At 45.8% G+C, this 14,798-nt stretch overlaps 1 protein-coding gene across 14 annotated transcripts in view; it reads right to left on the bottom strand.

Moving 5' to 3' along the window:
• TENM4 (teneurin transmembrane protein 4) overlaps positions 1-14,798 on the bottom strand; it is a 645,582-nt gene that overhangs the window by 274,933 nt on the left and 355,851 nt on the right. For 12 of the 14 annotated variants that reach the window (XM_083609383.1, XM_083609392.1, XM_083609393.1 and 9 more), the window contains one exon: positions 14,018-14,227. The exons of the other annotated variants lie outside the window; for them this stretch is intronic. In XM_083609383.1, the coding sequence (XP_083465509.1) occupies positions 14,018-14,227 (210 nt within the window). The remainder of the gene's footprint in view (positions 1-14,017; positions 14,228-14,798) is intronic. 14 annotated transcript variants of the gene reach the window in all.

Raw genomic sequence — 14,798 nt, 5'->3', positions numbered from 1 at the left:
CAGAGAAGCTGAGTACAGCTGGTTTAAACTGGCGCTCTTATCTGACAAGGTCATGCTGACTATAAAAGTAGGGCCAGAAGGAGCCTGGGTTTCACTTCCTTCTTTCTGTCTCTTTGTTCGGATGTGGTGTTCTGTTCTGTATGCTTAGTGTTAAGGTTTGGTCTTATTAAAAGTATTGTAAGTTTTATTGTAAGTGCTGCAACTGGATTTCTTATGGACGGGGCCAATCCTGAATGTATTGGATTTGTGACCATTATGCTCATTTGCCTTCAGTAACAGCAAAGCTCTTATATTTTAACTGGCTGGATTTGGGGACATATTATCTTATCATTTGATTTATTTATGCACTTAAAAGGTAAAGGGACCCCTGACCATTAGGTCCATTCGTGGCTGACTCTGGAGTTGCGGCGCTCATCTCGCTTTATTGGCCGATGGAGCCGGCGTACAGCTTCCGGGTCATGTGGCCAGCATGACTAAGCCGCTTCTGGCGAACCAGAGCAGTGCACGAAAACGCTGTTTACCTTCCCGCCAAAGCGGTACCTATTTATCTACTTGCACTTTGATGTGCTTTCGAACTGCTAGGTTGGCAGGAGCAGGGACCGAGCAACGGGAGCTCACTCCGTCACGGGGATTCGAACCGCCAACCTTCTGATCGGCAAGTCCTAGGCTCTGTGGTTTAACCCACAGCGCCACCCGCGTCTATTTATGCACTTACCGTGTTTTAAACCTGATTCTTAGTTGCCTCGAGTGCCAAATGTACACAAGCGGTTAGTAATAAATGTTAAAATACACCCAAAAGGCAATGTGGGAAAGCAGGGCAGTGAAATCCTTTACTGCATTTCTGTTCGTCCTTTTCAAAATGGCTGAAACGCACCCAGCCCCAGACTCCCTTCAGGAAGGCTGCCACAACCCCATCACCTCCCCCAAATAATGCTCTATTGTGTGTTCAGAGAAACAGCCTGCTCCCGCAATTCCATGTGCACCAACACTTGCGATTTACACGGGGATTTGCAATGGCGGCACTTTTCCCTGGGCCTTAGTTGTTTTGGAAAGGTTCCTGGCTCCAAGCAGAGTTTACACAGCTGCGGGAGGAAAATCTAGCAGAGATCAACTGGAAAAAGAAGAAGAGGGCAACACAAATCTCATGCAAAAGAGAGAGAGAGAGAGAGAAATGAATACTCAAGAAAGCCCTGCTGTTGAAACAACTTACACTGAGAGGAAGAGAATGAGTTCCCTAACTGTATTAAGTGTAGCCACAACCCAAATAAGCCTTAGCTCATTTTCACCATTTAGAGAGCATAAAGACTCCCTTTTGTCATCTAGAGTCTAAGCTGCCTAAAGCCTTTACAGAAACACAACTTTGAGGAAGGCAGGCAATTAAATCCATTTGGAGAGGCCAGGAGGGTGTTTTTTTTTTCTTTCCCCTCCTAGTAGCTAGGATGGGCCTGTGTGGATCAGATTTATGGACCGTGGAGAGGACTATCCAAAGCTACTTTCCAAAAAAAAGTCACCCTTTGTAGTTTTGCAGAAAGATGCTTGCAGGTGACCTCGATTGGACCGGTTGTCTGTCCTTATCAGAAGTCAGCAACCACATCACACACACACTCACACAAACACACACGTGCACACACAACCCTCCAGGCGCACTGTCTTGGTGCAGGACATATTTACTACCGACTTCCAGAATTTATTTTTCACATAAAGGAAGCTCCAGGGATGCAAATCATCTACAAAGGCTTAAGGAGCAAGGAGGCCGGGTAGCAGACAGCTGAGAGCCCAGAACCGCTGCGGCACATCAATAATACAATAATGTCATCAACCTGCTGTAGAGACGAACAATGCTTTTTCCTGTCCGTTAGTTAATTAGCAAACGGGGTGAGATTAAAGGCTTTAATCTCTTGCTTACTTTCATTCCCTCTCTTCTTATTTTTTTAATAATAATTTAAAAAAAGCAAAAGCAAAACCTGAAACCTGAACAAACCAGCAGCCACATGTAGGAAGGGAGAATAGAAAAGGGGAATACAAAATTGATTACATTTGTTGTGAATCGGTGTATTTGGCTTAGGGAAGGGGTAGGCTAGATGATGATGATGATGATACCTTTACAGTGGTACCTTGGGTTAAGAACTTAATTCGTTCCGGAGGTCCGTTCTTAACCTGAAACTGTCCTTAACCTGAAGCACCACTTTAGCTAATGGGGCCTCCCACTGCTGCAGCGCCACCAGAGCATGATTTCTGTTCTCATGCTGAAGCAAAGTTCTTAACCTGAGGTACTATTTTCTGGGTTAGAGGAGTCTGTAACCTGAAGAGTCTGTAACCTGAAGCATCTGTAACCCGAGGTACCACTGTATTGTCATTGTACAACCTGTGTACAATGAAATTAAACAAGCCTCCCCCCACAAACACTCAATCTCTTATCGAACAACACACCACCTTGCAAGTCAATTTCGCTGTGTTATTTTCCATTCAACAGCCTAACAGCCCATGAATAGAAGCTATTTTTTAGCCTGTTGGTACAGGTGATTATATTTCTGTATCTCCTGCCTGAGGGTAGAAGATTAAAGAGGTGATGGCCGGGGTGTGAGTCATCCCTGAGATGTTGTTGGGAAACACCTGCCACCTTCCTTGTCCACTAGCCATGCTGGATGGAATTGATCTGAGCTCAATACTGGGGCAGGGGGGACAGGCTGACCTGTAGTTTTTAGTTGAGATTCCTGCATTGCACAGGGTTGGACTAGATGAACCTTGGGGTCCCTTCCAACTCTACAATTCTATGACCCCCCAGGTCACAGCTTCTGGTCATCACATGGAGGTAATCATGGAACAAGTTCTCCACAGTGCAGATATATAATGTAAGGTTACCAGATTTTTTTTCAATGAATCCAGGGACACCATAAATAAATAAATTAATAACATTTGGGACGTTGATGCTGCAACAATGGCGGTGGCAGAGGGGCGGCCAGCGCCTTGACCTCAACTGCCATGTTTCCCCTTCCTCCGAGGCTTCTATCTCCTTTCTCCATGAGCCTGGGCAGCCCCTGAGCTGTTGGTTCTTCGGTGGTGGTGTTGGGGGAGCGGTGCGTGGTGGGTCAGGCATGGAAGGTGGAGAAGGAGGGCCGAGAGTGGTGGCGGCAGCGGGGCTCGGGCAGCGCACTGCCTCCCTTCCCATCGGAGCAGCCCCAATCCCATTCCTACTTGCGTGCAAGCAGGAGGGGGCCGGGATCCCTCTGATGGGAAGGGAGGCTTCCCCTTGCCTAACTGAGAGATCCCTGCCCCCTCCTGCTTGCACGCAAGCTCTGATAGGTAGCATGAAGCCTCCCTTCACAGCTTAGTTGCTGGGGTCCGCGTAGGTGGAGGCAGCCCGGAAGCTGCATCTGAGAGCCCCTGCATCACCATCATCTGGGGACTTCTGAGCAGCTCCTGAAGCCAGCCAGAGCCAAATGCTCTGGGCAGCTGAGACTGCCGCTGCTGCGTTTCCCGGGGACATTAGATGAAATCCGGGGACATTCCGGGGATGGAATTTGCCCGGGGACTTATTCGCAAATCTGGGGACTGTCCCCGGAAAAGGTAACCCTAATATAATGTCCACCAGGCCTGACCACGAGAGGGAGGCGTTTTCACCATGCCAGTGGTCACTGAAAGAAACCCACATTACGAGGTCATCCCAGCACATTACGTACAGCTGGAGGAGGGAAATGGCTCAGGAATGCTGATTCCTCGTGGCAACTGCAAGGAAAGAGATTGGCCTGTTTGTCTGAAATCACCTCCCCACAAAAACCACCCAAGGTCTAAGGGTGTTCCCAAAATACTGGCCCTGCAAGCTTTTTTGCTACCTCTGGGCATGCAAACACAAGCAAAACAAAATGTTTGAAAAGTACTGCACAAATACAAGATGGGGGACACCTGGCACAACAGCAATACACGTGAAAAGATCTAGGGGTCTTGGTGGACCACAAGCTGAATGTGAGTCAACAGTGTGATGAAGCAGCAGCAAAAAAAGCGAATGTTCTTCTAAGCTGCATCAACAGAAGTCTAGTGCCCAGATCAAGGGAAGTAATAGTCCCACACTCTATTCTGCCTTGGTCACACCACACTTGGAATACTATGTCCAATTCTGGGCGCCATAATTTAAGAAGGATGTTGACAAGCTGGAAGGTGTGCAGAGGAGGGAGACCAAAATGATCAAGGGTCTGGAAACCAAGCCTTATGAGGAACGGTTGAAGGAACTGGATATGTTTAGCCTGAAGAAACATAGAAATATCAACTGGTAGTGTTGGAGGGGACTATGAAGGTCATCGAGTCCAACCCCCTGCAGAGGAAACTGAGAGGAGATATGATAGCCATCTTCAAATATCTAAAGGACTGTCACATGGAAGACGCAACAAGGTTTTTCTCTCCAGTTCTGGAGAACTTTCTGACAGTAAGAGCTGTTCGTCACAGGAACAGTCTCATAGCTGTCAACATTTTCCCTTTTTTAAGGGAAATTCCCTTATTCCGAATAGGATTCCTCGCAAGAAAAGGGAAAAGTTGACAGCTATGAACAGTCTCCCTCGGGAGGTTGTGGACTCCCCTTCCTTGGAGGTTGGCCATCTGTCATGGAGGACTAGATGACCCTTGGGATCCCATCCAACTCTACAATTCATTGACTCAGTTATTCTACCAGAGGGCAAAGTGTCTCTGGGCATGTCTAAAGTGCCTTTTCTTTTTAATTACGTTTCCGAGCACAATACGTTTCTGAGCACAATTCAAAGTGTTGGTGCTGACCCTGAAAGCCCTAAATGGCCTTGGTCCTGTATACCTGAAGGAGCGTCTCCACCCCCATCGTTCTGCCTGGACACTGAGGTCCAGCTCCAAGGGCCTTCTGGCAGTTCCCTCACTGTGAGATGTGAGGTTACAGGGAACCAGGCAGAGGGCCCTCTCGGGAGTCCGTATTTTATACAGTCTGTATATGATGTTTGTTTGATAATGTGTGGTGTGCTATGCCTAATAAAGGATTTTGAATTGAGTGGTGCCCACCTTGTGGAACGCCCTCCCATCAGATGTCAAGGAAACAAACAACTATCTGACTTTTAAAAGACACCTGAAAGCAGTCCTGTTTAGGGAAGTTTTTAATATTTAATGCTGTATTGTTTTTAACACTTGATTGGGAGCTGCCCAGAGTGGCTGGGGAAACTCAGCCAGTTGGGTGGGGTATAAATAATAAATTATTAAATTATTATCATTAAATTAGCAACACTTTTAAAAAAAATCAGGTGAAGGACAGGGTGAAGGGCCTCACGCATCTCTTTTGATTCTGAAGGTGTGTTAGAGGCAGCTAGGGTGTGAATTTCATTTTTTTGCAAAAGCCATCTCTTCTGGATCCACATCTCCCTGTTGTCGGAAGTGGTAAGTAGGGGAGAAATTGTGTCAGGGCTTGTAAAAGAATTCTGGTCCCACGGAAATCAGAGGAGGCTGGTTATGGCTTCACACAGGGATGTGTATTGCTCCTCACATCACCTCAGTGACTCCTTGAGCTGAAGGAGACTTTCCGGCTACTTTTCTGGGCCGGTTCCTGTTCAACATGGGTTACAAGCAAAACAAAAGGATAAAGAACCAGAGAGAGAGAGAGAAATTACACTACAAATCAACACTGGACATTTAAAAAATGAAATAAAATACAGAACCAGAGTGGTTGTAATTTGAGCCTTGTGTTTGGAGGTGCTGCGAGGTGGCAATGACAGCAATGGCTGTTTGATCTGCAGAGAGGCCGTTTTGTGCCTGGACTTTATCACTTAGCCATCCAGTGAGGACCGAGGAGTCGTGCACACCTTGACATGCTTAGGGGGGCTGACATCAGAAGGACAACTCGACAATGCCAGTATCCTTAGTCCCAGGCTTTCAGCACATCGGAAACGAATGCATGGACCACCTCGATTTACGCCAAGCAATGCCCTCAAGGTGGGACAGGAAGTAAATAAGAGTTTCCAGGTGTCTCAAAATCCCAGACCCTAATACGTGTTGGAATTATCCAATAGCAAAGCTGTTAGAAAGCTTGCAGGAGTTTTCATTGGATTTCTTGTGGTTTCAACCTTCTGTGCATTTTGCAATACAGCTGCAATTTTTATTTTTTAGTGATGGTTTCATCGTTTTATCTCTTGCAAACCGCAAGAGCTCCCCACTAGCAATCAAGCCATGTATAGATCTTGCTTAAAGGTAAAGGGGCCTCTGACCATTAGGTCCAGTCGTGGCCGACTCTGGGGTTGCGGTGCTCATCACACTTTATTGGCTGAGGGAGCCGGCGTACAGCTTCCGGGTCATGTGGCCAGCATGACTAAGCCGCTTCTGGCAAACCAGAGCAGCGCACGGAAACACTGTTTACCTTCCCGCCAGAGCGGTACCTATTTATCTACTTGCACTTTGATGTGCTTTCGAACTGCTAGGTTGGCAGGAGCTGGGACCGAGCAACGGGAGCTCACCCCGTCGCGGGGATTCGAACCGCCGACCATCTGATCGGCAAGTCCTAGGCTCTGTGGTTTAACCCACAGCACCACCCGCGTCCCTATAGATCTTGCTTAGACATAGAATTATAGTATTGTAAAGTTGGGAGGGGCTCCCAAGAGTCATCTAGTCCAAACCCCTGAAATGAAGGAAACCTCTCCACAGCCATAAACACATTAAGGATGCCACTATCTTATGGGCAAGTGTCGTATAGTTCAGTGGTTAGAGCATCTGCCTTGCAAGCAGAAGGTCCCTGGCTCGGTCCCCATTGGCATTTCCAGGTAGGGATAATATTGAGAGGCAGTGTGGTATAGTGGTTAGAGCAGGGGTAGGCAAACTAAGGCTTTGGGGCTGGATGGTCCAGGAATCAGCGTGTTTTTCCATGAGTAGAATGTGTCCTTTTATTTAAAAAGCTTCTCTGGGTTATTTGTGGGGCCTGGCTGTTGTTTTTACATGAGTAGAATGTGTGCTCTTTATTTAAAATGCATCTCTTGGTTATTTGTGGGGCATAGGAATTCGTTCATTCCCCCCCCCCCAATATAGTCCAGGCCACCACAAGGTATGAGGGACAGTGGACCGGCCCCCTGCTGAAAAAGTTTGCTGACCCCTGCGTTAGAGTGTCAACCTAGAACGAGAGAATGCCAGGTTCAAATCTTCTCTCTACCAGTCCTGAAGCTCACTGGGCGACCTTGAACCAGTCCCTGTCTGTGAGGCTGACCTACCTCACAGGGCTGTGGTTGCGAAGCTAAAGATGGTGGGGGAATTATAAAGTCTGCCCCAAGTTCCCTAGACTGGGGAATAAACCTAAGAGAGGAATACAACTGAAGGATATGTTTTAACCTGCTGCACAACAGCAACTGTAAATGGTAAAAAAATGTAATAAACAATAATTTCAGCAAGCTATTCCTGGATTACTGTTCTTAAATTGATTCTACGCCGCCTCTACTCTTCTAAGCCTTTTAATTTATTTTATTAGATTATGTAAGTGTTGCATTTTATTTTTATTTTTTATCACTGAGCACTGTTTCATTTTAAGGTGCTAAAAGGACCCCTGACAGTTAGGTCCAGTCGCGAACGACTCTGGAGTTGCGGCGCTCGTCTCGCTTTACAGGCCAAGGGAGCCGGCGTTTGTCCGCAGGCAGTTTTTCCGGGTCATGTGGCCAGCATGACTAAGCCGCTTCTGGCGAAACCAGAGCAGCGCACGGAAACACCGTTTACCTTCCTGCCAGAGTGGTACCTATTTATCTACTTGCACTTTGAGGTGCTTTCGAACTGCTAGGTTGGCAGGAGCAGGGACCGAGCAATGGGAGCTCACCCCGTTGCGGGGATTCGAACCGCCGACCTTCTGATCAGCAAGTCCTAGCCTCTGTGGTTTAACCCACAGCGCTACCCGCATCCCTTTCTTGCAAATATAATTCTGGCCTACCATACAAGGCCAGTACAAGGATTTCTAAAGTATCTTCTATAATATTGGCATTTTTTTATTTTAAAAGAAAAATGGAAAAAAAGAGGTTGTGGAGTTCACATTCTCAATAATCCTTTTTGTATGGGAGACAGGGGCTGTGTACTTGCCATGCATTTAAAACACACAGCTTTCCAAAAAGAACATTGGGAATTATAGTTTGTCTCTCACAGAGCTACAATTCCCAGCACCCAGGGTTTCTGTCATGTAGTTGTTGTTGTTGTTGTTGTTGTTGTTGTTGTTGTTGTTGTTGTTGTTGTTGTTTAGTCGTGTCCGACTCTTCATGACCCCCTGGACCAGAGCACGCCAGGCACTCCTGTCTTCCATTCCCTCCCGCAGTTTGGTCAGACTCCTGCTGGTAGCTGCAAGAACACTGTCCAACCATCTTGTTCTCTGTCATCCCCTTCTCCTTGTGCCCTCCATCTTTCCCAATATCAGGGTCTTTTCCAGGGAGTCTTCTCTTCTCATGAGGTGGCCAAGGTATTGGAGCCTCAGCTTCAGGATCTGTCCTTCCAGTGAGCACTCAGGGCTGATTTCCTTCAGAATGGAGAGGTTTGATCTTCTTGCAGTCCATGGGACTCTCAAGAGTCTCCTCCAGCACCAGAATTCAAAAGCATCCATTCTTGGGTGATCAGCCTTCTTTATGGTCCAGCTCTCACTTCCATACATCACGACTGGGAAAACCATAGCTTTAACTATATGGACCTTTGTTGGCAAGGTGATGTCTCTGCTTTTTAAGATGCTGTCTAGGTTTGTCAATTTCCTTTAATTTAACACAAATGTTTAGGACTGGGGTGCGCATAAATATCAGAAGACTCCATCAGGGAAAGCCACTTTCGATGCTGGTTATCAGATAGGGCTAGTCCTTGAGGAATTCGCCACCTCTTTGTCAAGGACCATCTCCCTACTTAGAGCTCATTGACTTGAGGATGTGAATCTGGTGAGAGCAAACCATTTCCTTTTTCCAACTGTTGAAGGCTGAGCTAGCCACTTAGTCAAGGGGACCAATGCTTCGTGGATTGGAGTCTGTGGCATCAGTAACCTAACCTTTAAGTTCCAAAAAAAAACCCTAACTTGCTTTTGTTTTTCCCCTTTGTCTGTTTAGTTTTCACCCTTGATCAGAAACTTATTTAGGGAGTCTCCCAGGGTAAGGAGCATCAGGGAGAGAGAGAACCAGTGCCTTTCTCTGACAAAAGGATGGTTAAAAGTGCTTGGAAATGGCAGAACTGGATGCAAACTGTCAGCTGATCACATGATAAAATTGTTATGTGTGGTTTTGTGGGGAGGGGGGCCACACAACCCAATGCTCCCCTTAACACACATAAACACACACTGCATATTTGGAAATTGTACATCTGGAAGGCTTCTAAGATTAATTTATTTTTAAATAAACTTTTGGGCCACTTTTTTTTTTTTTAATTGTACTGCTTATTTTCTCCATTTTCCTGGAGCTACTGCTGTTGTGGCTCCTTGTGTTTTCTTAAGGTTTTGATCCCCAGCCCCTGAAAATAATCTCCCTTGATTATTTATAATCACATTAAGTGTGATTCTGTTAGCTGCCTTGGATCTTAGGAAAGAGGGGTGCTGGGCAGGGGAGAGCCCAAGTCTTTTAACTTGATTCCATTTCACTTTGAATTTGTATACCGCCTTTCTATGCACAAGGAGGTTTACAAGCTGCAAAAGCAAGAAAATAGTATCAAGGATCACACTTGTAATAACCCCCTGCCTTATACAAAAAGACACAATAGCTGAAAAACAAACAACTTATATCAAATAAAGCAATATTCAATAATCCATTAGAATATAATAGTAAACAGTAAAATTAAACATCAGCAAATAATAATTCAACAGTTAATACTTATCTATTATTATGATTATTTATACCCCGTCCATCCGGCTGGGTTTCCCCAGCCACTCTGGACGACTCCCAACAGATTAAAAACAGAATAAAACATTAAACATTATAAACTTCCCTAAACAGGGCTGCCTTCAGATGTCTTCTAAAAGTCAGATAGTTGTTTATTTCCTTGACATCTGATGGGAGGGCGTTCCACAGGGTGGGCGCCACCACCAAGAAGGCCCATTACAATGAAGAATTACTAAACTATAATCAATAAAAATAACATCAAGTCACAATGAATGAAATGCCGCAAAACATACAAAGCCATGTGAAAGGATCCAACTGATCCAACAATTAATGTATAAATAAGTGGTACCTCAGGTTAACAACACTTTCAAGTTAATAACGGACCTCTGGAATGAATTAAGTTCTTAACCAGAGGTACCACTGTATTTCTTAATTTAAAGGTTGCATGGTGCACATCCATGTATACTGGGGGTGGGAAAGGCCAGGAGGATTTTGAGCACCTATGCGGTAGGGGCTACTGACTTTTTAAAAAGAAAAAGATAGGTGCCAAATGGCTCCTTAAACCAAGGTTGCAGTCGCCAAAACGGAATGTCTAGTTGCCATTTCAGGGCAAGACAGCTCTCAAGTCTTATTTTCAAAGGATGGACTGACTGTGATTGATTCTCTGGCTCCATCAGGTGACAACCTTGAGCTGGGTCAAGAGCTTTTGAGAACTTGAAGAAGAAAAGTCATTTGATCCAGGGACAGTCCACATATATATCGGCCTATTCCGACCTCCTTTTCTTAATGCTGACTGCTCCTGTTCAGGCTGCACAGAACAAGCAATTTGTATTCCAGAAATCCATTCCGATTGTGCAGATAAAATATAGCTGATAGAATTCCAAAGGGTGTGTGTGTGTGTGTGTGTGTGTGTGTGTGTGATATCCAGATCCAATGACCCCCCAAATGGTGAAGACATCAGGTGCCATCTTGGCACCCAGGCATCTTCACTTGGTCGTAAGCGGTCAAAAGCCAGGTGCAAAATGAAACCATTCACATAACAAAAACTACCATTGAAGTATCAAGAATTTCAAAAGGAGGGGGGGTCCATGGCTTGGCATTTTAAAAACAGGGGGTCTGCAGTACTTAGCTAATTGGGAACCGCTGCTCTAAGCAGAGCTTTTATCGGGGGGCGGGGGACTCAGGAGTACACATACCCCTAAACATTTTGTGAATATGATGGTGAATTCATTTCCTTTCCCGGTGATTTTCTTGAGTTGAAGTGAGAGTACCCAGTGGCATCGCAATGCGGGGGGGGGCATGGGGGTGGTACGCCCCGGGTTCCATGTCTGCGGGGGTGACAAGAAGTCACCCCGCAGGGGCTCATGGTAGCGTTGGAGCGGCATTGGAGCGGCGCCACCAGCAAACCACTATACAGCGCATGTACGGTGTCACTATGTACGGTGCATGCATCGTGCGTAGCGACGCCGCACATGTGCCCCATGTAGCGATGCCCGCCCTGGGTGTCACAAGGCCTTCCTTCACTCTTCAGAGTATCTCTAAACATTTTAGGGAAAAAAGCACTGGCTCTAAGCCATTTGCAAAGATACAAGACAAAAAAAACCCAATGTAATTGGTTAAAACGATAAGATCAGTTGAAATGCCCACTGGAATAGTCTTCAGTAGGGTGCTGGAAGTTCAGGGGGGGGGCTCTCTGACCTCAACTGGAAGGCAGTTCCATATAATAGGGACCCCAATACTAAACTAACAACTCCCGGTCGGTCCAAGTAGTGCATCTGAGCCATGGTGGGCCATAAACACTGACCCCCCCCCAAAGACTTCAGCAATTGGGCAGGGATATAAAGGAGATATCCTGGACTCAAATTGTTAAGGGCCTTGTAACCTAATGCAAGAACCGTGAGCTTTAAAATACGAGTTGCCAGTGCAGACTTCTGAGAACTGAATGCTGGCGATAGCTTGTCCCCCATAAACTGCCTAAGGTAAAGGTAAAGGTACCCCTGACCATTAGGTCCAGTCACGGACAACTCTGGGGTTGCGGCACTCATCTCGCTTTATTGGCCGAGGGAGCTGGCGTACAGCTTCCAGGTCATGTGGCCAGCATGACTAAGCCGCTTCTGGTGAACCAGAGCAGTGCACGGAAACGCCGTTTACCTTCCTGCCGGAGCGGTACCTATTTATCTACTTGCACTTTGACGTGCTTTCGAACTGCTAGGTTGGCAGGAGCTGGGACTGTGAAATGGGAGCTCAGCCCGTCACGAGGATTCAAACCGCCAACCTTCTGATTGGCAAGTCCTAGGCTCTGTGGTTTAACCCACAGCGCCACCCGCGTCCCTTCATAAACTGCCTACCCACTGGCATTTTGCACAAGCTGGAACCTCCGCACCAGGCCCCAGGGTAGCCCTACGCAAAGCGCATTGCAGTAACCAAGGCTGCCATTTGATCAGCATAGGACCTGGCTTGACTCACTTCCTTGAGTTACCAGCTCCACACACATGAAGTCCTCTTCTTGCTTTTATGGTGCAGTTGTCTAGCTTAGATTGTGCCATGATCTGCGGAGACCTGATATGATGCTATTGCTTGGTGGCTGGGGACTTGTAAGCACATGTAATAGCTGTGCAACTTAGATGTTTTTCCCCGCTCGGCCCAGAAACTTTTTAATTTCAAGAGTTGGCAAATGTACCAATAACCACCCCCTAAAACAAAACTGTTGACATATGTATTTGCAGAGGCTCTTAATTGCATTGACTGGAGGCGGGAACACAGCCGAGGTATTAATTAAGCGAATACTCATTTCAGAGATTTGGCCCTGTCCACTTTGGGACTACTGCACCAATCATATTAAAAAATAATAATTCTGTAGAACTTCAGAATTCTCTGTGCACTGAAACATATCACAGATTCAGGTACCAGGTGGGCAAAGGTGGATGAAACCAGAATAACAGATATGGAATGAAAGATGGAACATTTGGGATTGGGAACCAAGTGTAAAAGCAAGCTGGCTGTGCCTAATATAACCTTAATATAACCTGCAAACTCCAAGAATTTCTTTTTCCCTCTCCCCAACCAAATCCAATATTTTACTCAAAGTAGCGTCCATGCACTAATAATGCAAACAACTCACTTTTTGCAAAAAAACACGACATGTGTAGAACAAGTGGCTATTTTTACAGCCTCCAAATTCACAAGGTACTCCTAGCAGCTGTCTAAGCCAGAAGCTGCAAAAACAACACACACACACACACACACACACACACACACACCCTTTTTTAAAAAAAGCTCCTGCAGTTTCTGAAGTCAAAAGACACTCTCTCCTGACCTGTTAAGACCCAATCGGACTGGGGAGAAAAACACCACCACCAGTATTTCTGAAAAGCATACATATCACCTGATTTTCTAAAATGGGTCACAAAAATAAACAGCACATGGACAAACACAAATGCGGTTGACACGTTTCCCTGGAACAAAATCTAAGGATTTGATTGAAGTTGTGAAAAGATCCAAGGTTTCTTTGACTCTCCCAATACTGATATACTGTATCATTTTAATTTTTCATTCAGAAACAGAGACTCCAAAATTCAGCAGGGGAAAAAACAACAGCCACATAAAATTCAAAACAGAATGCATGAGATTTAACCGAATGGTCCAGTTCGTTATATTTAAACACACAAGCAACCCAAATAATCTTGCAGAGGAGACTGCCGGGAGAGAGGTGGGCTGAACATTAAGTCAGTGAAATCTGTAACGCAGGACAAATGTTTTTGCCACCCTGACTGCAAAATCTCCATCAAATGCACGCCTGGTGGAATTTACTCCAACCCACACATTCTTTCTGCAGCTCTAAAAATGCAACTTGAGATCAGGCCAGGCCGAACCACCCCCCTAACCATTCAGCCATGGGGGGGGGGGTCCAAAATCAGCAAGAGTTGCAGAGTTGAGCTGCGATGCAAAGCAAGCCCGCCCACGCAACCCTCCTCTCTTGCAAAAAAAACAACAACACACACACACAAAATCCATTTGCAAAACTTCGAACAGCAAGATGCAACAAAAGAAGCAGATTGTTCCCAATTGTAATGCACGCTTGGCAATGCATCTCGCTAAAATGAGTTCCAAAACATTTCAAATACAAAATAACCAACAAATACATACATATATATATACTGTATATATTTAAAGCAGTAACACAGTTAAGTAGGTAGATAGAATGAACTCACCAATAGAAGGGAGGGAGAGATTCCCAGAGCCACTTTTAACTAAGAATGAATTGGGGACAAACTCTTCTTCAGAGTCAGAGTCCTGAGTTGGCTGGGCCACCCCATTGCCTAGCAACCTCCTCTGGCTCTCATTGGCTGGCGGGGAGGGGGGAGGGGAGGGGGTTTGCTCAATAGGGGTTGATGAAGCAGATGAACAATGCAAGGGAGGACCTGTTAAACACAAAACACAAACACAGACAGAAAATAAATAACTGAAAATTGCAACCCAAAAAAGGAAAACAGAAGAAGGAAGGAAAACACCAGGACAACAAGGGGGGGGGTGGGACAAAGATACATCAAACAAACACACACAAAAAAACCATGCACAGAGACGCAGATAACTTCTTAGCAAAGCCTATGCGAGGAATCACCATTTGCAAATACTGTATACTGAGCACAATTTGGGCTGCCCCCTTGCGAAGGAGAAGATCCCATTCAATCCACTGGTGGAGATGACCTCTGAATAAATGCACAGAGATGCACAAGGCATTCAGGTGTAGTCTTGATTAAGCAGGTATTAAATAACAAGGGAAATCCTGCCGTTTTCAGACATTGGTTAGAAAGCTCTTGAGTTTCCTGTTGTATATGACTTTGGGGGTGGGGAGAAAGGTTCTTGTCATTTTAAACAGCCAGCTGGAGAGGGAATCCAAGAGTATTGAGGCTGGATTTAATCATGCATCGCTGCGATTTCTAAGCCCAGTGATCATGCCCTCCGAGGAGGAGACGGAAGGTTGCACCAGCA

This window comes from Podarcis filfolensis, assembly GCF_964270895.1.
Source record: "Podarcis filfolensis genome assembly, chromosome: 4".
NCBI classification, from domain to species: domain Eukaryota; kingdom Metazoa; phylum Chordata; class Lepidosauria; order Squamata; family Lacertidae; genus Podarcis; species Podarcis filfolensis.
Note: the sequence above shows the minus strand (reverse complement) of the source record. Positions and strands in the feature narration are given on the sequence as shown.